Genomic DNA, 25268 nt, shown 5'->3' with positions numbered 1-25268 from the left:
GACCCAGCCACGGGTGATCAAACCGGGCTTGTGTTCAAGTGGCGTGACTTTTCCCTGTGGTTCTTCTCTCCGGATCCAGAGCCATCTCCAGGCTCCTGCTCCTCGCTGTTCCTGTGATGCCCGGGGAACTCAGGGCTTTGTGGAGCGAGTGCCCTACAGATCCTCTACTGCCGATGGGCATACACCTCGCCTTCCAGCCCTGCGCACGACAGTCGATGACCAGGTTATCATACTTGGTCCTCTTCCTTTCATGGACCTCCCCCAAGGCCACACTGGTCAAACGAACTAGACTTTACCTGTAAAACCTGATTGGGCACGGGACGGATGGACAGTGTGAGTGTGAGTGCGCCCTAAGATAGCCGTTATGTGGGAAACAGTACTTAATAGATGTCAAATGAACAAAATGAAGCAGAACCGGGGGCTCAGATTGAATTTAACGGTCCTTTTAGCCCAATTAAACACACAAGCAAGCTGAATTATTAGTCCGATATTCAGACGAATGACTCCCGAAAAGGCACCGACACGCGCGTCCATCGAGGTCGGTTTAGTGTCCGTCCACTGGAGAAGAAGAAGTTTGCATCTCTGATGGACTTTGAATTCTTAGCCATTGGTCAGATTATCCATCAGAGTCACCAATTACATGGAATAAATGCATGTGTGACGTCAGCGTGACCTTTGTGGGCCTCATCAAACGCCCGCTCTGTGTGATTTAGTAATTTTTTAAATCCATGAATGTAAATCCTGAGGAACGGTTCGTCTTCGTTGATGTATTCATTGGTCGTGTCCTCGTTGAACTGTGCCGTTTGTAACACACCTCTCTGTCTCCGTCTGTGTGATCCTCTCGAAGCTACCCGGTCATCCTGTCCATCGAGAACCACTGCAGCGTCCCTCAGCAGAAGAAGATGGCCCAGTACCTGATCGAGATCCTGGGGGACAAACTGGACCTGTCCAACATCAAGGCCGATGAGTCCGGACGGCTGCCGTCACCGGAAACGCTCAAGGGCAAGATCCTCGTCAAGGTAAAGCCAGCGTGGAGGTAGGGTAGAGACTCAGAAGGGCAGTTTGGATGTTTAAAGAGGAACTCACTCTTCTCAGGGCGCACTCCCACTGTGACTCCGTACCGTGCCCAAACAGGTTTCACAGCTAAAGTCTGGTTCCTTTGACCAGTGTGAGTGCAACCGTACCACGTCTAGGAGCGGCACGCTTGCTGTCCACGGCCCGTTTGGGAGAGGTGGGCTTTAGTAAAGTGCGTTTGCACGTGTACGCGCATGAGCGTGCGCACGTGTACGAGCGTGCACACATGTACGAGCACGAGCGTGCGCACGTGTACGAGGTGTTCCAGGCACGTCCAGCTGGGAGGAGGCCTCGGGGAAGACCCAGGACCAGGTGGAGAGATTAGATCTCCACCCCTGGTCCTGGGAGCGCCTCAGGATCCCCCAGTTAGAGCTGGTTAATGAGGCCCGGGAAAGGGAAGTTTGGGGTCCCCTGCTGGAGCTGCTGCCCCTGAGACCTGATCCAGGATCAGAGGCTGAAGATGAGATGAGATGAAGGAATAATAATAAGCTGCATGGACTCTGTTTATTAACTGCAGCCTGGCTCCTGTTCTGGGCACGCTGGTCGCTGCTATTATTAAAAACAATAACACGCTGACCACAGATGATGCCGTCAGCTCCAGGTCACAGCTGAGACGAGCTCTGAGCTGATAAACTGCTGCTACACTCTTCTGCAGTATGTCACAGTCAGTTGATACCTTTCCTTTAGGCCACAGTGAGAGCGATGTGCTGTGCAACAAAGCTCCTCCACTGGACTTTAACCCTTCATGTCTGTGTTTGGGGAAAGTGCTTTTAATAATATTTAGCACCTTTTTATCTTTGAATAAACTCCAGGATCAGTTCAAACTGGAATCCCTCGTCAGCACGGAGCGTTTCAAAAGCAGGATTAAGGACTTTTTAAATACAGTTTGCATGTGTTCTGTCTCTGAGCGCTGATCTGCTGCTTTATCGTGTTTTAGTTGTGTGTTGTTTTGGTTTTAAACGTGTAACTTGTGTGTTAATGCTGCCGTCGTGGCCAGGACTAAGGGAATAGTCCTGAAAAATGAATGAAATGTCATTCAGGGCGCCCTCCCACTGTTCCTCCGTCCCGTGCCCCGTGCTTTAGGGTCCTTGTCCCCCCCTCCAGGCCCGTTTGTACTCACACTACCTGGGCCTCGGAGAATGCTTCTTGCTGCCTATACGTCATCACGCCGTAACACGTCACACGCATTGATGACGTCATGGCGATGCGTGGCTTTGTTTCCAGATCTTTCCGTAGACCTCTGAGTTTTTGTGCGTCTTGTCGACTGTTTTTGAATCTTTTCATCGACCAAATCTGCAGTAAACACTCCACCTCCGCATCACACCAACGTGAACCTTTCACCGCCATTGTTTGAAATGTCCGCGCATGGTCCCTCCTTCTTTTTAGTCACATTTGGCGAATGGTGACCGCTCGTTTAAGCCCTGAATGTAAACCATTAAAGCAAAGAGAAGGCACCACGTCAATACCTTGCATGTTACAGACTGCTCTACCACCTGTTACCCCACTACCTTGCGTGACCAGCAGTGTTAGTGATGGCACCGGTATGGAAGCACAGCTACGACCGCGCCTTCAACACTGAAGCTGTGCAGCCTCACTGTGGGCACCGGGGTCCCACTGTATCAGCCACACGGTGCTGCTACAGGCCCACACCCCCCTGATACCTGGGATTGAGAATGATTGTTAGCCATGGGACAAACTACCTCGCTTGTTAGTAATCCATGGCTCAGGCGGTGAGAGTGGGCCCCTCATCCTTCACAGCTGCTCCACATGTCCTCTTCCTTCCCTCGAGGCCTGTTAATGAGAATAAAAGAGAGCAGCACGTCCTGTAAATGGACGTGGTTCACCCACAGCTACTTAGGCTGAATCCAAACGTCCACCCTCTGGAGTCGTACATAGTGTGACATGTTCACCGCCATCACGTCGAGTCTGTGCGGGGGAGAGACTGTAAAGCCACTGATTGACGCTCCTCAAGTCTGTTTCACTTGCTGCTGTGCAAACGTCAGAGCGACAGCTACGATCACGACCCTGATCGCTGCTGAACGTCACTGTGTTCCTGCCGTAAGTGTATGGAATGAGAAACTTAGCAGCACATTTGGTGCAGTAGAGACTGAGAAGATGGACCCTGGCTGGACTTACGCTGGGGCTGTGGTGGTCACAGTACACAGTCAGTCAGTGTCTTAAGCCCTCCGACACCAGGAACTGCCCATCCTACATCATTTGCCATCATCGTTAGCGTTAGCTGTTAGCCGTTCCCGCTAAGTGCAGATGAAAGTGATGTTAGCATCCAGGAGCAGCGTAGCCATGTGGGCGTGCGTTTGAATGGCGTTCCTCTCATTTCTCTCAGTCCATGGAGTGAATGCTCGGCCGATAGTGACTCTGGTTGTTGCCCGTCTCCGCTCACTCAGCTGCTGGGACAAAGAAGCAGCTGCAGGATTGGCTAACTCCATTTCACCCAGTGCCAGCCTACAGTAGCTGCACCCAACAACAGACAACCCTGGCAACCAGCAGCGCCCAACGCTATTGGCTGCTACCATGGAAACACAACGGGACAGGAAGTCATTGTCAAACCCGACTAAATATATTTTTTATGGAAAAGCAAAACTTTCATTCTTTCATGACCCACAAATGGATTAAATGAACGCTGCGGCTGTTTGTCGTTATAACGCGAAGCTCTGCTGACTCGTTCTTTTCTCCACCAGGGGAAGAAACTGCCTCCCAACATTGACGAGAACGCAGAAGAGGGAGACGTGTCGGACGAGGACAGCGCCGATGAGATGGAGGACGACTGCAAGCTGATGAACGGAGATGTACGTACCTCGCGTTTGTGTCCTCTCTGCACGTGTGTCCTTCTGTCCAGAGGAAATGTGACGCTTCACGTTTGAACTAAAGAGTTCTCCTCTCACGTCTTTGCTCCTTAAGTGAATCTCTGTTATTGCTATCTCTGCTGTTTGCTTCTGTCCTTGTGCTTGTTTGTTCTCATCCCTGCTTTTCTCTCTTCCTGTTTGTCCCTTCTTCTTCTTCTTCTTCTTCTTCTTCTCTTCAACTGTTGCTTACGTCTTTCAAAGTGGAAGGTACTGTATACAACGCTCACGTCACTCTCCATGTCACTCTGTCTCATCCTTCGTGCTCCGTCAGACGTGTTGTCGAGGTTCATCTGGACTCAAACGTGCACATCGATGCGTGTCAGGTCTTAAAACAGCTGAACCACGTCAGTGTTGAGCGCTGTGGGTTCAGACTGCAGTTATGGGATGGACCATGTTTCCAGTGACATAGTAACAGGGTGTTAGTTTGCAATACAGCTGGTGAATGATGATGATGATAACATCATCTTATGTACCGTTGAGTTTGCCTGCTAGCGCGAGTAGCATCCAGCTGCAGACCCGGAGCACGAGCCCTCACTGTAAAAATAACCTTTGCGTCACTTCTGTCAAGTGAGGGGCTTGTGCTTTTGCAGCTGGACAGTATTGGCTAACGCTGTTGCTCTATTCCCGTGTTCTGCTGCGTGACTAATGGCCTTGAGTGTAAACTCTGCGTCGTAAGCGTGTCTCTTAACAGGAGCCATTTTGGGCTCTTTACACAAACACACACATGGAAATGAAACGGCACGCTTCACGCAGTCGTATATCTCAACATGCACCGCGCGTTACTTCTTCTACGGGGGAAAATAGAGTCGGTGGCTGCTCACCGTAGTTGGAGACCTGTTGTGGCTCAATATTGGTCCATATATAAGGAGCACCGGATTATAAGGCGCACTGTTGAGACATGTGGAGGTTTTTAGGTGCAACTTATAGTGCGGAGAATACGGTACTTGAAAACAGCCGTGGAAGGTGAGCAGCTGCAGGGAGAGTTCATGTATCTAATTTCCCCTCGGGGATAAATAAAGTTATCTATCCATCTATCCATTTATCTATCTATCTATCTATGCATTACTCTTTGGTGAAAGTAATCAGTAAAGTTATTTTGTATATGTTCATGTAGGAAATAACATTTTCAGTGACAAACACGACGCTGCTGAACAAACGCACGGGTAAAATCCTCTACGCTCTGAGGCTTCAGCGGTATTTCCACAGTGAACCCACAACCACTTCAAAACCTCTGAAACAACCAGATATGTTATTTAAAAGAGAAAAATAAGAACTATAACACACAACCATGAAGCAGAAGACATCTATCAGTCGCCCTCCATCATATCAGACGCAGCTCTGCCTCAGTACTGACCCTACATGTTCAGTGTGGACCCGTGCACTGAGCTCTTCCTCTGCACTGGGCTCTTCCTCTGCACTGAGCTCTTCCTCTGCACAGAGCATGCTGCTGCTGCTGCTTCTGTGGTCCGCTCACACACTGAAGTGCTGCATGGACGCACTCTGCCCCCATGTGGCTGAACCGAGCATGTGCACATTCTCCGCAGTGATCTCTCTATGACATGGGTGTCAAACTGATCCAGTAAAGCTCCGCTGTGGCTGCAGGTTTCCATTCCAACCAAGCAAGAACACACCTGACTCGACTCAATCACCTGAACTGTCTTCACACAGTTGATTCGTTGGACCAGGTGTGTTTTTGATCATGACCCAAAGAACCAGGTCCAGGTCCAAGCGTGTGAAATGTGTTTCCTCAGGAGGGGGTCTGGAGTCTCCCTTAGAGAGAGGGGGAGAAGTTCAGCATCCGTGAGGAACTCGGAGTAGAGCCGCTGCTCCTTTGCGTTGAAAGGAGCCAGTTGAGGTGGTTCAGGATCATCTGGTAAGGATGAACCCTGGGCGCCTCCCTAGGGAGGTGTTCCAGGCACGTCCAGCTGGGAGGAGGCCTCGGGGAAGACCCAGGACCAGGTGGAGAGATTAGATCTCCACACTGGCCTGGGAACGCCTCAGGATCCCCCAGTTAGAGCTGGTTAATGTGGCCCGGGAAAGGGAAGTTTGGGGTCCCCTGCTGAAGCTGCTGCCCCCGCGACCCGACCCCGGATAAGAGGCTGAAGATGAGATGAGGTGTGTTTTTGATTGGTTGGAATGAAAACCTGCAGCCACAGCGACACTTTACTGGATCAGTTTGACACCCACGCTCTGAGGACATCTCTTATTTCTCCACTTCATCCACACATAAAGGACGCCCACTGTCATTCTCTATCATGCACGAACACGTGGAAATGCTGACGTCACCAAAACGTCCATTCTTCGACATGTCAGCAGCTTCTGCACTGTGTAACGTCATGTGTTGCTCCTGAAATGGGAGTTCTGGTCGGACCCTGCATGCTTTCTCTCTCTTCTTAGTCTGATCAGACCTGGGGAAGGAATGAATCATGCAAAAGTGACTTTAACTGTTATACTGGGATGTGTAAGCGGTTACATTACAGTCTAAAGCAGCCGTTCATGCAACGCTTTGGGAGCTTCTGCATCGTGTTACGTCATGTTCCGCTTCATCTTTGCACCTCATTAAACTTGCATGATGTGTGTTCTTGCCTCTTTATGCAGCTGGACCTCAGAGACAACCCCCTGTTTGCTTTCAGTGATTGTACAGAACAGTAATTGACTTAAAACAGGGTCGTATGGATCTTACTGAAGCACAATCGTCCCTCTAAGTTGGATAAAACTGCGTAATGAAGCTGGATATTGGACTTAAAAGGCATTAAAGTTTCTGGTTTTGCACGTTTATTACTACTGTAACTACTTTTTGAGATATTCTGTCCAACTGCAACTAACGTAAAATGTCAGAAATGACCAGGAAGTGGCCACCGTAGCTCTCCCCTCTTGTGTCACGTATGCTCATACATCATCATCGTCGTCATCATCCCTCCCTGTGTCACTGTCTCCTCTTCCTCCAGACGTCAGCCAACAGGAAGCAGGTGGAGAACATGGCCAAGAAGAAGCTGGACAACCTGATGAAAGAGTCCAAGATCCGAGACAGAGAAGACCCCGACAGCTTCACCATCGCAGCCCTCCCTCCTGCGGGGAAGCCCGCGGACAAACCTGGCTCTAAGGTAAACACTCGCCCTCGCACGCCCTCACACACCCTCACACACCCTCACACGACCTCACACGCCCTCACACACCCTCACACAACCTCACACGCCCTCACACACCCTCACACAACCTCACACGCCCTCACACGCCCTCACACGCCCTCACCCACCCTCACACGACCTCACACGCCCTCACACACCCTCACACAACCTCACACGCCCTCACACGCCCTCACACGCCCTCACCCACCCTCACACACCCTCACACACCCTCACACAACCTCACACACCCTCACACACCCTCACACAACATCACATACCTTCACACACCCTCACACACCCTCACACAACCTCACACACCCTCACACAACCTCACACACCCTCACACACCCTCACACAACATCACATACCTTCACATACCTTCACACACCCTCACACAACCTCACACACCCTCACACAACCTCACACACCCTCACACGCCCTCACACGCCCTCACACACCCTCACACAACCTCACACACCCTCACACAACATCACATACCTTCACACACCCTCACACACCCTCACACACCCTCACACTCCCTCACACGCCCTCACACGCCCTCACACGCCCTCACACGCCCTCACACACCCTCACACACCCTCACACAATCTCACACAACATCACACGCCCTCACACACCCTCACACACCCTCACACAATCTCACACAACATCACACGCCCTCACACGCCCTCACACACCCTCACACGCCCTCACACACCCTCACACGCCCTCACACACCCTCACACAACATCACACACCATCACACACCCTCACACACCCTCCACACGCCCTCACACACCCTCACACGCCCTCACACGCCCTCACACACCCTCACACACCCTCACACACACCCTCCCACACCCTCACACGCCCTCACACACCCTCACACGCCCTCACACGCCCTCACACACCCTCACACAACCTCGCACACCCTCACACGCCCTCACACACCCTCACACAACATCACACACCCTCACACACCCTCACACACCCTCACACACCCTCACACACCCTCACACACCCTCACACGCCCTCACACAACCTCACACACCCTCACACAACCTCACACACCCTCACACACCCTCACACACCCTCCACACACCCTCACACGCCCTCACACGCCCTCACACACCCTCACACACCCTCACACACCCTCACACACCTCACACGCCCTGACACACCCTCACACACCCTCACACGCCCTCACACACCCTCACACACCTTCACGCAACCCCACGCACCCCACGCACCCTCACGCACCCTTACACACCCTCACGCACCTTCACGCACCCTCACACGCCCTCACACACCCTCACACGCCCTCACACACCCTCACACACCCTCACACACCCTCACGCGCCCTCACGCGCCCTCACACACCCTCACGCACCCTCACACGCCCTTTCCCTTTCCAAACACATAATTTACGTCTGTTTGCAAAATCAGTGTTCCACATTTAATTCAGTCGATCAAAGAAAACAGTGATGAGAAGCAAACATTAGATGTCAGGCTGCTAATGAGAGTGTGTGTGTGTGTGTGTGTGTCTCCTCTGCCGTCAGGGTAAAAGTGAGGATGGTACGGACACCGCGGACGAGGCTAATCCCAGCAGCAATAAGCGTACGGGACGCTCCTTCATGGGCAGCTTCTCTAAACGCAAAGTAGGACTTTCCCTCTCTCCTCACACTTTAGGCCCCCTGACCCTGACACTACCCCCTAACACTAACACTGCCCCCTAACCCTGACCCTAACACTACCCCCTAACACTAACCCTGACCCTAACCCTGACCCTAACACTGCCCCCTAACCCTAACCCTAACCCTGCCCCCTAACCCTAACCCTGTCCCCTAACACTGACCCTGACCCTGACCCTAACCCTGCCCCCTAACCCTGACCCTGACCCTGACCCTAACCCTGACCCTAACACTGCCCCTGCCCCTGACCCTCACACTTAAACACTTTTAAAGCCTCACATGTTAAAAACTCTCTTCTGCAGAAAAAGACGACCAAGCTGAAGAAGACGTCGAGCTTCGAGGACACAGACACAGACCAGGAGAGTGCAAGCAGCGCCTCCCGGGCACCCCTGCACCACAGCAAGTACGCTATACACACATGCACACAGACAGACACACGCACACACACACACACACACACACACACACACACACACACGCACACAGACACCCATGTAGATGTGATGTAAACATAAAGAAGTAACTTGTGATTAGCTTTGATTCTTATCATATTACTGTGTGAGCACCATCATACTGGATCATGTTATCTGTCCACTTATGTCGTGTGTGTGTGTGTGTCCCCTTCTCTAACCTTTGACCCCAGAAATAAGAAGACGATGAAGTTGTCCAGAGCTCTGTCTGATCTGGTCAAATACACGCGCTCTGTGGGGCTCTACGACATCGAGGCTCAAGGTGAGCGCACGTGTTACTCTGTACGGTGCAACTAGAAGCTTCACTCACTCACGACTGTACACAGATAATGGCAGGGATGGGGATCAGACCCAGAATCCTTTTATTGATGCCGACTGTTTTGACAGTTCATTGCAAAAATGGCAAACTCATATGTGCACGTCCATGATGAAGAAGAAGAAAAGGTCCAAAGCGTGTGATCTTAGCACCACAGAGGCCGGCTAACCCTAACCCCCAAGTGCAGGAGTTCAAGGACCTCGGGATCTGGTTCACGAGTGAGGGGACGATGGAGCGTGAGTTTGGCCGGAGAATCGGAGCAGCGGGGGCGGAGCTGCAGTCGCTCTACCGCACCGTTGTGACCAAAAGAGAGCTGAGGAAGGCAAAGCTCTGGATCTACCCTCATTCCTGGTTCCTACCCTCACCTGTGGTCATGAAAGCTGGGTCAGGACCCAAAGAACCAGGTCCAGGTCAGGACCCAAAGAACCAGGTCCAGGTCAGGACCCAAAGAAAAGAGCCCAAAATGGCTCCTGTTAAGAGACACGCTTACGACGCAGAGTTTACACTCAAGGCCATTAGTCACGCAGTAGAACACGGGAATAGAGCAGCAGCCAGAGAGTTGAACATGAACCAATCAATGGTGCCGAAGTGGAGGAAGCAACAAGACGACCTCCCCTGACTGTTGTGTTGACGTTCCCTTTAGCGCAGCTCCGTCTAATGGATGCAGAACGTAACCCCAGCCTCGACTGGAGTGTCTGTTCTATGCTCCTTATAATGTGGTGACCTTATAGTGCGGAAAATACGGTACTTTATTGCTGCTGTCAGCAAAAACGATCAACATATGTTTGAATAATGTTCCTCTTGTGAACAGTCTTAAAGTAAATCCATGTTCTACAGTCTTAAGTTCAATCAAAGCTCAATTAAATTTAATTTACAGTCCCAAATCACAACCAAAGTTCTCTCAGGACGCTTTACATGTGTGGTTTTAAAAGGTCTGGAGCTCCGTCCTTTAAACCTGTGAAATCAACATCAGGAACATCAACTTTAAAACAACTTTTGGCGTAAACCATGAAACCAATCAAGTCTCATCATCTACCGTCTCTACTCTGTAACTTCCCTGCAGCTTTGCAGTGTTGTCGTCAGTTTAGAGCTTCATAAGTCGCTGTCAGTTGAACCTGTGACGACATTTGAACTGTATACGGGTAAGTTACGGTTACGGTTGGATAGATACACTTTCATAATGTGTCCGAGTTTGAATCCTGTTGCAGTGTATGTGAATAACGCCACCTGTGAGGGCGTTAACAAGGACCAAGGCTGTTGCCTAGCAATGAAATTCCATTTAAAAGGTATATCACTTAACGGCTAAGGCTGAACGCGTGTAAAGATGTAGCTAGCTAACTCCAAAACAATAATGAACTGTACCTTAGTCTCGACCTTTTAACAAACCGATGCAGAGAGTGTTTCGCCTCTAACCCCAGCGCTTCAGTGTAACGTTAGACCGACCGATATGGGTTTTTCTATCTCTCTACGACGTCCTCAGACGAGCCGTCCATCGTTGTCTCCAGTCATCCCGATTCTCCACACATCTTTCCAGTTTGCTGGTACTCTGGGCTCCTGCATCCCTCTTGAGTGCGTCCACTTATGTTAGTGTGGGACGTCCTCTTTAACAGATCTGTGTCACCAGTTGGGACCGTTTTTGTCTAAATTCTATCAAGTTTTCTGTTTAACTACGAATCTAAATGATGGTGTAATGTTTTAGTGGATTTAATGGTGATAAACTAAGGTCTAACTTCTTCTCCTTGTAACCAAATATTGTTTGAACGGCCTAATTTAGCTTATACCTGTTTTTACAGGAGTGGTCAAAAGGACGCTAACACTGGTGAATGTTTGGTTTTTACCTGCTCTGTAAAGTGTCCTGAGAGAACTTTTGTTGTGATTTGACGCTGTAAATAAGAGAACCACCGTGTCTTTGTGTCGTCCCTGGCAGCGAGCTGCAGCTGGCAGGTGTCGTCGCTCAGTGAGACCAAAGCCCACCAGGTGATGCAGCAGAAAGCCGCCTCCTTCATCGCCTTCAACCAGCGGCAGCTCTCCCGCATCTACCCTTCCTCGTACCGCGTGGACTCCTCCAACTTTAACCCCCAGCCCTTCTGGAGCGCCGGCTGCCAGCTCGGTACGAACTCCACCTGAGCCACCGTGTGCTTCTGTCATCATCAGTGTGTTTAGTCTTCCCTCAGCACACAATCACAACTGTAATAATCATTTTTATAATGCGATGAACTGCTTTTGATTCCAGTTGCGCTCAACTACCAGTCCGAGGGCCGGGTCCTCCAGCTCAACAGAGCCAAATTCTACAGCAACGGCAACTGTGGCTACATCCTCAAGCCCGCCTGCATGTGTGAAGGTCAGCATATAAAGACATAAACGTATAAATATATGAAACGTAGAGTTCATTTTCAAGGGGCGACTGTGGCTCAATGGCAGAGTGGGTCGTCCTCCATTTGAGAGATCGAATGGGTTCGATCCTCGCCTCCCCCGGTCCACATGTGGAAGTGTCCTTGGGCAAGACACTGAACCCCGAATTGCTCCCCGTGCTGCACATGGGTGTGTGAATGTGGTGTGAATGGTTAGATTAGATGTCCACTGCACCAGTGTGAATGTGACAAACACTGTGAAAGCACCTTGAGTGGTCAGAAGACTAGAAAGGCGCTTTATAAGTACAAGTCCATTTACCATTTTACCATTTTCAGCACAGAACATCTCATGCAATACTTTTATAAATCCAGTTTTACACTGTGACACAAGCAAATGCTGCTGAGGTGGTTCAGGATCATCTGGTAAGGATGAACCCTGGGCGCCTCCCTAGGGAGGTGTTCCAGGCACGTCCAGCTGGGAGGAGGCCTCGGGGAAGACCCAGGACCAGGTGGAGAGATTAGATCTCCACACTGGCCTGGAAACGCCTCAGGATCCCCCAGTTAGAGCTGGTTAATGTGGCCCGGGAAAGGGAAGTTTGGGGTCCCTGCTGGAGCTGCTGCCCCTGAGACCTGATCCAGGATCAGAGGCTGAAGATGAGACTGTTACACATGAAATCCAGTATGTTCGGGGCCCTGCTTAGTATTTTAGTAGCGTGCTTCACAGCGACGGAGAGGATCTCTGCCTTGTTTTAATCAGATATCATCATCAATGCTGACTTATTAGAAGCAGAGAGTCTGGAACAAGCTTTTCCAAGATGCAAAAACTCTTCATTGTCGTCTTATTCATCCTTATTAATGGTCTCCATTGTCGTCACCTGACCTTATCTGGTAGATTATGACTTAAATACAGAATTTGCTGGACATAGATGTGCTGTATTAATGACTACAATGATATGAAATGTAAATAGCTCAATATAGTTATAATGAAAACTCTATTTGGTGAGTTAGCATCATAGATAAACAGTGTACTTCCTCTCCTCCCCCTGCAGACGACTTTAACCCCAACCTGGAGGACCCGCTGCCGGGCCGCATGAAGAAGCAGCTGGTGTTGAAGATCATCAGTGGACAGCAGCTGCCCAAACCCAAAGACTCTATGCTGGGAGACCGAGGAGAGGTACGCACATCAAATCAAATCAACCTTTATTTATTTAAACGGCACTTATTTATACTCGCACAGTGCCGAGTTACAGAGATGTACAGAAAAAGAGAAACATCAAATAAAACCAGGAGAAGAAAGTTAAAAGAACCCACAGTCGTGCACAGAGACACACACATATGTATAGGTTCATACACACACTCACACACACACACACAGCCACGCTGACACACAGACACACACACTCACACCTACACAAACACTAGCTGTCACTACAGAGACATGGCCGGGCAGCGAGACCTGAGGTACAGAGGAGGCTAGAGGAAGCTACCTTTGGGGGGCCGACCACACCGGGAGAGACCCCAGTCCAAGGTCACAGGGAGCACTGCCACAGAGACCACTGACACAGAGACCACCGCCACAGAGACCCCCCCAACCCGGGCAGACAGGAGCCTCCGCACCAAGGTGCAGAGCCCTCTAGTCGCCCGGCACAGTGGGAGGGTGCGCGAACAACCCAGTTGGTTACGGTGACTGCGTCTGACACGGGTTGTATGCAACTGTTGCACTACTTTTTGCCTGTCTGCAAAAAAGAAGTAATAGACTGTGATCATTGAAAGGTGCTGGAAGTTTACATGAGAGCAGGTGAGTGAAGCAGTAACTTAACAGCGTGTAACGTCTTTCTGTCAGATCATCGATCCCTTCGTGGAGGTGGAGATCATCGGCCTCCCAGTGGACTGCTGCAAGGAGCAGACCCGAGTGGTGGATGATAACGGTGAGTTGATGGAGCGCTTCATCGGGTTCATCCATAAGCTTCAGAAACCTTGTGACCGAGTCTTCAATACCATTTTATCTGTAAGTGGGCGTGTATCTGGAGTTAACACCAGCCTGGTGCTTCCATCATGCTGTGCCAGCCCATCGCCACCAAAATGGGCGGACTAAGACTAAAGATCGCCACAAACAACTTCATCACAGACAGTTGCGTTCTTCTATTAACAGAGACGTGGCTGCACACATGTGTAACAGATGGAGCCATTGAGTGGATAGACTCTGGTAAGAGCATAGGAGGGGGGGCAGCATCTACGTTCACAACATCTGGTGCACAAATACCACAATCACAGGCACTGGTCTCGTCTTGGATGACCTGACAGTTAGATGCAGGCCTTTCTGCTTTCCACATGTCACGGTTACAGTTGTGCATATCACACCGGATGCTAATGCTAGCATAGCTTTAAGCTGCATTCAGACCGAACGCGATGGACGTGACCCTGAAGCCAAACAAGGCAGTTAGCGAAACCGAGGCGGCTACCTAGCTGCAGCTAGACTTAACACCGCGGTGATGCTTAATGGGAAGTTATACAAGTGCTAACAGGGAAGTTATGCTAGTGCTAACAGGGAAGTTATGCTAGTGCTAACAGAGAAGTTATGCTAGTGCAAAGCAGGGAAGTTATACAAGTGCTAACAGGGAAGTTATGCTAGTGCAAAGCAGGGAAGTTATACAAGTGCTAACAGGGAAGTTATGCTAGTGCTAAGCAGGGATCTGAATGCTTCTGGGTGGCCGGTTTGCTGATCCCCTGGATGTTACCATGGAGAACTACGGTGACGCTTAGCACATCCTCAAAGCTGATAGGCTGACACACCACAGCGTCAAAGCCGATCGCCTGAATATTTTAATATTTTCGCTTGTCTTGAAATCACACGTCATCGCGTCCGTATATTGCATTTGTGTGTAATCTTGACGCGTCCATTGCCTCCAGTCTGAACGCAGCTTTAGGCTTCCTACAGCACATTCTCAGCATACAAGCGAACACCTACCCCGCAGCAGCTCGTATCATAGCTGGAAGACTGAAAATCAGTTTGAACAACACATCAAATGTGCAACGAGGGGAGAGAATAGATTAGACTCAGGGTTTCAGAGCTACACCGCCTCCACACCGCTGCAGGACGGCTTCAAAAATACAAACTGGGACATTTCTGAAAAAGTACACGACCCGACGAACTTTCCTGTGAGCTGAGGCGTCCATGTGACATCCTGCTGTGTGCACGGGCAGAGCTGCCGTTTGTTCATGTATGTATGTGCTGATTAGAGCAATGCATTGGTCGAATGTGAGTCTTCTTCTATTGTTTTTGTGCTCGTGTTCGACCCCGCTGCATGGGTTCTGATCCATAATTGATGAGCTCAGCAGGAGGAGACGTGCACAGGCAGCACCTCTCAATCCGCTCACACACACACACACACACACACACACACTCTGAATAATTGATGAGTGCTGAGCTTGCTCTCTGACTCTCCTGGACCGTCCACTCTCACCGCCCTCTGTGTCTGTCTCTCTTTCCTACCCTCTTTGTTTATCCTCTCCTTCTTTATTATCCGTCACACTCTTTCTCCTGCTGTCTCTCTTAATTGTGTCTCTTCCCTCTGTCCTCCCTCTCTCCCCGCCCCTCCGCCTCTCTTTGGATGGTCCCATAGGGTTCAACCCGATGTGGGAAGAGACTCTGGTCTTCACAGTCCACATGCCGGAGCTTGCATTGGTGCGTTTCCTCGTGTGGGATCATGACCCCATCGGCCAGGACTTCATCGGCCAGCGCACCATCGCCTTCAACAGCATGATTCCAGGTAAGACACGGGGAAGCACCTGCGGTTAGATGGAGCGGATAGGTGCCTCCAACCTCACCGGCGTCTTCCACGGTGTTAGGATCTTAACCCTGTGTGATGGATTAGATATTTAACTTCTTTAGTGGGTGGTGAGGGTTCATTACAGGCAAGTATGAGCTGTTCATGTTCATAGAAAATTAGCATCACAGCTCAAACATCCGCTCCAGTACAATAACAAACCTCAGAGCCAACATTGGTATCACGCATTAACTAGAAACAGTGGTGCAACGGATCATCATTGATCCGTCAGAGAGAAAGTTTGTCTGTAGCTCTCTCCAGGAAGGAAACAGAGGCTTCTGTAGTGGTGCCGAGTACGGAGCCCTGAGGGACACCATCTGTTGACTTGTTTGTTAGTTTGGATCGTTACCACAAGAGTGTTGAGTCATGGACTTTTGATTTATAATGAGCTGGTGAGGAGCTGAAGTTGGAGCCGTGGCTAGAACAAGTTTTACCCTGCTGACGGAGATTTGACTCACTGTTAATGTGATTGTGTGCGTGTGTGTGTGTGTGTGTGTGTGTGTGTGTGTGTGCAGGTTATCGTCACGTGTACTTGGAAGGTATGGAGGAAGCTTCCATCTTTGTTCACGTAGCCGTGAATGACATCACTGGTAAGGTAGGTACCACTGAAGAAGCTAGCTGGAAAACATGAATTAGCTTTTCTTAAGATGATGATAATTATGGTTCAGTCTTTTCTACGTCCCAACGCACAGGCGCACAGGAAATGACCTCAGAACCGCCGTAGGCCTCGTGCTCGTACACGTGCGCACGCTCGTGCTCGTACACGTGCGCACGCTCGTGCTCGTACATGTACAAACACGGCAGCTGGCCGCAGCTAGGCGCAGACCGGTTGGACTCACACTGGTCAACGAACTAGTGTGAGTGCAACCGCGAACTAGACTTTACCCGTAAAACCTGTTTTGGCACGGGGACGGATGGACAGTGTGAGTGCGCTCTCCCACTGTGCCTCCGTCCCGTGCCCCAGCACGTTTCACGGGTAAAGTCTAGTTCCTTTGACCAGTGTGAGTGCAACCGCTCCGCGTCCTGCTATTTTAGACTATAGTTTGCTTCCAACTTTAGTGGATAGTTTGGGTTTGTCGTCCCTTTCCTGTGTCCCCGTGATCAAAGCCAGGTTGACGTAGACGACCTTGGCCGACCTGCAGCAAGCTTGGACTCACAGAAACCATTACTCAGCAAAATGAAATCCACGCTGTAGCAGATGTATTGTTACATTATTGCTGTTATTTCTGTTTCAAAATGTTCACCCTGGCTCATACATAACACAGCTGTTGCTGTCGCTGCATAAACTCTGACTGGACGCTTCAGGTCCAGCGACCTCTTCTGTCTCCAGCCATGTCGTAAACGATCGCCCTGTTGTTCACATTGTCCTCTCTTTGAACTTCCTCCTTCTCAGCTGTTACTGTGTTCCCTACTGTTGTGATTTCTTTCACATCCTCCTCTCTCTCATCCTCCCCCTTCTCTGATTTCGCTCTCTTCCTGTGTCTGTTTGTGATTTCAGTGGACTCCTCTATTTCCAAACGCTCCATTTAGAGGCAGGATATTTTTAGGAGCCCTGAAGCTGCCGCTCAAAACTCAGGTGTAGTGAGACCCAGTCGGCATCTTGCATGAGCCACACGCGCCCCTCCCTCCCAATCCTTCACACCTCCACCGACAGACAAACACACACACACACACACACACACACACACACACAAACCCTCTTGTCAGCCAACTGCAAGCATCAAAAACTCTGGCCAACTCATGCCTCCCATGAGTTATGAAGGCTTGACCTGCCTGCATCTTCATTGACCCCCCTTCAAGTAGATCCAAAGTCATCAACCGAGAGAGAGAGAGAGAGAGAGATCCTCAAAGCAATTTCAGTCCAAAGCAACTGGACTTGGTTCTTTGTCAGGAAGACCAGGACCAGGCTGGGACTGGTCCAACTAACTGGTGTGAGATCCAGATATTTAACCTCTCACAAGGCCGATGGTTTCGGAAAGTAGAGAAACCATCGTTAACCAGAGGAGGAGGGCTGAGACTCCACTGATCTCCAGTTTACAATGCTGCCCTTTCATCCCTTCATCCAACAATCGAACCTCAAAGAACAACTGTTCACAAACGTCCTCCTGTGACTCCAACCACTGTGGTTCACACTCAATAGAGCACTAACCAAGTCCAGATCTACTTCCACCAACCATTGGACCAGGACCAGGCTGGGACTGGACCAGCACTAACCAAGTCCAGACCTACTTCCACCAACCACTGGACCAGGACAAGGACTAGGCTGGGACTGGACCAGCACTAACCAAGTCCAGACCTACTTCCACCAACCACGGGACCAGGACCAGGTTCAGGCTGGGACTGGACCAGCACTAACCAAGTCCAGACCTACTTCCACCAACCACTGGACCAGGACCAGGTTCAGGCTGGGACCAGGACCAGCACTAACAAAGTCCAAACCTACTTCCACCAACGACTGCCACTCTAACGACGGTCGTCGGCACTTTGAGCACAAAGGGTTCCAGTGACATCATCGGCCTTGTGAGAGGTTAAAGACCTGGATCTCCACACCAGCTATTTGGTCCAGTCCCAGCCTGGTCCTGGTCCAGTCCCAGCCTGGTCCTGGTCCTGGTCCTGGTCCTGGTCGGATGCGTACATGAACTGATGAAGCCTCTTGGATCAGAGGTGAAACGTCTTCCTGACAAAGAACCAAGTCCAGTTGCTTCTGACTGAAATTTCTTTGCGGAGAACGACGACCTGGACACATGAGAACGTTCACAGGCTTAACACAGAGCGAGAGAACGGCTGCAGCGACTCTTTGCATCTCTCTGGTGGTTTTTATTTTCAGTGTGCTGCACTGCAGAGGTGTTCAGTTCCAGTGCCTCTCAGGACACGCAGGCTCTTTCTCTTATTCTCTCCACCCTTGTTTTCATTTTTCGTCCCCAGGATGAAACTGTGTACGCTCTGCAGAGACGTTGCTTCAGTGGTTTTCTTGTCTAGTAATTTCTCTCCTTTACTGAACTTATCATTTATTATTCATCAGTATATCAGGACAGGGTCTCTTCAAAGTTAAAGGAACAGTCTTAACGTTTTAGAAAATATGCATTTTACTGTGGACTCTCGGACATTAGTCAGTCTGTTTGGTGTCTTGACACAGATGATTCAGATTGTGCATAAGATAATACTTTGGCAGGGTCTCTTGAATGTTAAAGGAACAGTCTTCAAGTTTCAAGAAGCTTTATTTCTCCCGAGGGAAATGATTGTGCAACAGTTTCAATACAACGATGAAAGGATCAGAGAAACAATAAGCATAAAAACATCAATCAAATCAAAATAAAGCATAAAACAATGAACTAAATGTGACAGAGTGCAACAGACATTATGGTTAAACGCAGGTTTATACGATATATAACAATACGCAGCGTGCAGTTTAGCAGCAGATTAAGGAGCGAAAAGTGATAACAGTGTTAAAGTGTAGCAGCGTTTCTGACTGAAGTAAGTTACAGTGGAACTAAATACAGTGATGCAGTGACATTTTCTCAGGATACAGTGTCTCCACTGTTCCTTACCTGACCGGGGGGAGATGAAGTATACAGTTAACGTTTTAGAAAATATGCATTTGCCGTGACCAGCCTCGTCCTGGTCCTGGTCCAGCCCCAGCCTGGTCCTGGTCCTGGTCCTGGTCAGATGCGTACATGAACTGATGAAGCCTCTTGGATCAGAGGTGAAACATCTTCCTGACAAATAACCAAGTCCAGTTGCTTTTGACTGAAACTACTTTGATGATAACGACGACCTGGACACATGAGAACATTCACAGGCTTCCTCCATATTTTTTGAAACTGTTGCTATTATTTTTTATTACTAATTAGTGGCAGGGTTTTTACTGTAGGCCGTACAATATGATGCCTGGAACTACTGAAGCTTGATTTGGCTTGATGTTTCTTTGGACTGGTCCGATGCCACGTACAGGATTGTCTGTCACTGTGAGTCCCACCATCACTGACGCCATCGTCTGAATGTCCTCATCACTGTCCCCATGTTGCCCCCGTGTTTGTGACGTTTGACCATCACCATGCAGCACCTAACGGCACAGCAGACATTCGCACAGTGTCGCTTTTTAGGTCTGTGTATTAAACCTGTTAAACTGTTTGAAGACCAGCTTTAATACTGATCTTTGCTCCTTGTGTGTCCCACTTCAACAGGAAGCTTTCTGCATGTCTTTGCTTAACTAATAATGTGCTACTGGGACTGCAGTTGCCCTGTACAGAGGAGTAGGTGCTCAAAATGTCACGCCAACGCTTTGAATCCAAGTGAAATTCAAAGCTAGGTCACATGGATCACCGCTGAATGATCATGGCAGTATGAATGATCATTCACGTGAGGTATTAAAGGTCAAATTGATAATGATGGAGTCTCCTTGTTCAGCATGCTCATCTTACAAAAACTTCCCTGTGTAGTTGCATAATGCAGTGGGGACCAGAGCCACATGCATTATGGCAATCATTGTGTTTATAAGACCTCTCTGTGATTCTTTCATCTCGGTTTGTTAAGATGTGTGTTTGACATTGATGTTCTGTTGTGTTTTCGTCAGGCACGAGCAGCCAGCGGCATAAAAGGGCTGTTTCACAGAAACCCAAAGCAGGCTTCCCTGGACAGCCATGCTGCTGTGCAGCACAGCCGTAAGCATCCTTTCGGCGCCCACCTCCTGCGCCGCACTGCTAGCGCACCTACCAAAGGCCAGCCCAAAATCAAGAAGGGCTTTCCAGAGAACGCCATCGACACCAAAGACTACAGCTCAGAGGGCGCTAGTGAAGAACGAGAATCTGAAGACAGGGACAAGGCCTCTGCTGCCACCTCTCACCAGCCCACACCACCACAAAGCCGCAACAGGGAATCACTGGCATCCCACCAAGCCAAGGGCACCTGGGACGGACCTGACACTAATGGGGCTTTTCACCCTGAGGACGGGAAAGGTAAGAGCCCACTTTTTGCTAGGCGAAGACCCATGACCGAGCCCCTGAAACGGGCCAGTCGGCTCCGATGTAATGACCCGCTGGATGTGAAGCCAGGGGTGTTTGCCCGCGTCGCACTGAATAGCTCAGGCAGGGTGGGAATGTCCTCCAACTGTATCACATGTGTGATCGGCTCCAAAGAGAGTCCAGAGGCTGAGCGAAAGGGTCAGGTTAAGGAAATGCAGGGATGCAAGTCCAAAACAGCAGAAGGGGAGATACAGGAGGGAACTAACTGCACCTCCTCAACCAAGAGACACGTTCAGCCAGAACCTGTAGCCAAGCCCCAACCGCTTGCTGCCCAGACAGAGTCACAGCAGTGTCCTGATCTCCCTAAGTCATGCACCGAAGCCCAGTTTCAGTACTCGCCCCAGGCTCTTCTCCGACCTATGCCCTTCCCTAGATCCAAAGCCAGGCAAACACTGAGTGCCCAGCACATCCGACTTAAGCCTAACGCTTCCCAGAGGAAAGCCAGATCCTACAGTGTTCCCCGAAGATGCTTCCCCAACACTGTAACACCGGCGCACAGCCTCGCGCCAGACTGCGGGACCAACCTCCATTGGCAGCAGGCAGCACCCGCCAACTATGGCGCTGTTTGCGGCTCAACGTTCACAAACGTCATTGCAAACGAAGGTCTCTCACTCAGTGACAGTAGCAGCTGCGAGAGCTTTGGCAGTCTGAGTAGTTTGGAGTCGCCTCCCATGCTGCCTCCATGCTCTGTCCTCGATGGCCGCAAGAGAGCTGTAGGCACCCTGCAGCGCGAGATGAACGCCCTGTTCGCCCAGAAAATGGAAGAGTTGCGTCACAAGTCCCCCATGTTCTTTTCTGGTAAGATGTATGTGAGACAGCGTTAGCCATGACCCTGTAGCTGCTGTGTAGTGGATATAGAGTCCCTTAGGGCGCCCTCCCACTGTGCCTCCGTCCCGTGCCCCGTCCATTAGGGTCCTTGTCCCCCCCTCCAGGCCCGTTTGTACTCACACTACCTGGGCCTCGGAGAATGCTTCTCGCTGCCTATACGTCATCACGCCGTAACACGTCACGCGCATTGATGACGTCATGGCGATGCGTGGCTTTGTTTCCAGATCTTTCCGTAGACCTCGGAGTTTTTGTGCGTCTTGTCGACTGTTTTTGAATCTTTCCATCGACCAAATCTGCAGTAAACACTCCACCTCCGCATCACACCAACGTGAACCTTTCACCGCCATTGTTTGAAATGTCCGCGCATGGTTCCTCCTTCTTTTTTCTACGTCCCAACAGGCGCACAGGAAATGACCTCAGAACCGCCGTAGGCCTCGTGCTCGTACACGTGCGCACGCTCGTGCTCGTACACGTGCAAACGTGCTTTACAAAAGCCCACCTCTCCCAAACGGGCCGTGGACGGCAAGCGTGCCGCTCCTAGACGTGGTACAGTTGCACTCACACTGGTCAAAGGAACCAGACTTTAGTCGTGAAACATGCTAGGGCACGGGACGGAGGTACAGTGTGAGTGCGACCTTATAGACTTCCAGTTAGCCTCCATACACACCAAGACCGTGGTTGGTCGGAATCATCCCTCTGCTGTGAACCTTTAGGTGAGACGAGCCTTGTCCTCCCATGTGTCCCTGATAGTTTGAGAAAGAACCTGAACCCCTGATGTTTCCTACATCCTTACCAATTATTTAAATTCTAGCTCATTCTAGCTTTCACCTAAAGTCTGATTTCAAACAGTTAATTCCAAGTTCTCCATTTTTTCTCACTGTACCTGATATCTGACTACCCCCCCCCGATGCTTCACAGATGAGAAAAACGGTAAGTTTCTAACCTGAAATAAGTAGAAGTAGTTTAAACTTGTGTCGTCTAAAGCGACATCATGAGAGAAAACTCAAGCACAACCTCATACGACATGTTGCACCAGTGGGCGGGACAGGCAGGAAAAGCGTACAAAAGTTACCGGTTCATGTGAAGTATCCATGGTAACATTGCGGTTCAAACGGGGCAGCCGATGGCTCGGTGGTTACAGCAGTCGCCCCATGTAAAGAGGCTGAAGGTCCTCGAGGCAGCGGGCGCGGGTTCGACTCTGACCTTCAGCCCTTTGCTGCATTTCTCTCCCTCTCAGCTCGTTTCATATACGTCCTCTGTAATAAAAAGGCTTTAAAATAATCTTTAAAAAAAACAAACATTGCAGTTCAAACGTTATAAAGTTATATGGAAAATGACTTCCTAATGCTAGAGCTAGACTGCAGCTCCTACTTCTACCTGCTGTTGAAACATGTAACGTCAAAGGACAGAAGAAAAATGGTTTAATGTAGATGACTCTGTTTATTCTGTGGGTGAAAGCGGCGGGACGACATCAACTTTTGCTCCTCCAGCTTTTCCTTACGGTCATGGGAACTGCAAACCAAGAGAATGTGTGATGATGATTTATCCAACTGACAGGTTCGAAATAAATATATAATGCAGTCCAATCCACCATCAGAAGCTTTATTAGCTCCAGTGGTATCATGGAGCGTAGTAGTTATGGACCGTATTTGGAGGACATGACCTAAAACATCTGGCTGAGCACTGGGAGTCACACGGCGCTGACATCAGTGCTGCGTCCTTCATCCACATGATGTATTTCAGGGGAGTCCAGCTGCTCAACCCAGACCCACTCCCCTTCAGCCTTTCCCACTCAATCATGTGATGGCCATCAGTGTTTTTACTCTCAGAAAGAATCCAGAGGGGGAAACTAAGGACAACCCCAATTCCAGTGAAGTTGGGACGTTGTGTATGATCATACAATGATTTGCAAATCCTATTCAACCTTTTATTTAATTGAATACACTACAAAGGCAAGACATTTAATGTTTTAATGCAGTGCTGTCTGAGGGGCTTTTCAGTTTTGCTGCTTACGTGCAGAGATTTCTCCAGAGTCTCTGAACCTTTTGATGATATTATGGACTGTAGATGATGAAACCCCTACATTTCTTGCAGTTGTACGTTGAGAAACGTTCTTAAACTGTTGGACTATTTGCTCACGCAGTTGTTCACAAAGTGGTGAACTGTCCCATCTTTGCTTGTGAGCGACTGAGTCTTTCAGGGACGCGTTTCTTTTCTACCCAATCATGGCGCTCACCTGTTTCCAATCAACCTGGATGAACCCTGGGCGCCTCCCTAGGGAGGTGTTCCAGGCACGTCCAGCTGGGAGGAGGCCTCGGGGAAGACCCAGGACCAGGTGGAGAGATTAGATCTCCACACTGGCCTGGGAACGCCTCAGGATCCCCCAGTTAGAGCTGGTTAATGTGGCCCGGGAAAGGGAACTTTGGGGTCCCCTGCTGGAGCTGCTGATCCAGGATAAGCGGCTGAAGATGAGATGAGTTTGAACATTCAGACTCTTCTCTTTGTAGTTTATTCAATTGACTAAAGGTTGAAAAGGATTTGCAATTCATTGTATTCTGTTTTTATTTACGTCTTACTCAATGTCCCAACTTCACGTGCAATGGCGTGAAATGGCGTTTAGGGCGTTGAATTTCAGCGTATGTGCTCTGACATCTGTTAAGTGATATGATGAAACATGTTAATGTACGCGTCAGTAAGTCACATGTTAAACGTCTCTCCTCACAGCTTCACCACTCGTCTTTCTGTTCAGGCCTCATGTTGATTTAGAGATGATCATCTTTGCGATGACGTCGATGTTCAGATGCTTCCTCTGTGCGTTAAACTGTGTCCTTGCCTCCGTTCTCCTGCTTCTCTCCAGTTTTGCTAAACTCCTTTTTCCTCTCTTTCCCTTTTGCACACTCTCTCTGTCACTAGTGCAGAATTGAGGGGATGACCAGAGCCAGGTAAACCGCTGAATGCATGACACCTTTGAAATCCACCCTGTGCACCTTCACTTCACCCAGCACTCGTTCTGTCTCTGCTTCTCTCATGACCTGTATGTCACACCTGGGTGGGTGGGGAGGGGCGGCAGCTCAAGTTCAAACTCCACATGCTAACTCATTTCACATATGCTTGAATTTGCACTGACGCACAATGACATTAGTGGAAGTAATGAGAGCACCGTGTCAGGTTTCTGTGTTCACATGATTGGACAGGGGTGAAGCTGCAGACAGGGACCCTCACTGTGGGGCAGAGGAAGACACTTTCACTTTTCACTGTGCTGTAAATGTTGTGTGGGTGAGAAGGGAACTTTGCATCATCCGGACACGAGGCTGTACCTTCACACGTTCTTAACTTCATTCTCATCTCATCAACCAACAATTTCATTCGTGCTTTTCCATATTTCCCCTCATGAACCTGTGAAACGAAGCCCCCCGCAGTGTTTCCTTAAACTCTTGAGTTTTACTTGCTGAAGTTAATTTTCTGAGCCATTGTTTCAAACCCCCATCCTGACAGAAGGTGCACACACATCACATCTGAGTCAAAATGCATTTATTATGAGCATCAACAGCAGTTTTACACAAACCAGCTCACCACAGAACAGAAAACCGTATATCAGTCCATCTATTAAATCCACATTAAGCTTGTTAAACAAAGATTAAATAAGGTTTGTATCTGAGCTGATGCCCAACTAAAGATTTGTAAGCACACACTTCACC

The 25268-nt window shown here is 49.6% G+C and overlaps 1 protein-coding gene across 1 annotated transcript in view; it reads left to right on the top strand.

Annotated features, from left to right (window-relative positions):
* Positions 1-25268, top strand: part of LOC310952341 (1-phosphatidylinositol 4,5-bisphosphate phosphodiesterase eta-2-like) — a 170894-nt gene that overhangs the window by 143014 nt on the left and 2612 nt on the right. Inside the window, 13 exon segments of the mRNA XM_083920925.1 lie at positions 848-1019; positions 3774-3881; positions 6887-7042; positions 8626-8724; positions 9060-9160; positions 9401-9489; positions 11471-11653; positions 11777-11884; positions 12944-13068; positions 13738-13822; positions 15518-15664; positions 16237-16316; positions 20295-20676. Coding sequence (XP_083777051.1) covers positions 848-1019; positions 3774-3881; positions 6887-7042; positions 8626-8724; positions 9060-9160; positions 9401-9489; positions 11471-11653; positions 11777-11884; positions 12944-13068; positions 13738-13822; positions 15518-15664; positions 16237-16316; positions 20295-20676 — 1835 coding nt within the window.

This window comes from Echiichthys vipera (assembly GCF_963691815.1).
Source record: "Echiichthys vipera genome assembly, chromosome: 9".
NCBI classification, from domain to species: domain Eukaryota; kingdom Metazoa; phylum Chordata; class Actinopteri; order Perciformes; family Trachinidae; genus Echiichthys; species Echiichthys vipera.
The sequence above is the reverse complement of the archived record's forward strand: the minus strand, read 5'-3'. Positions and strand labels throughout refer to the sequence as shown.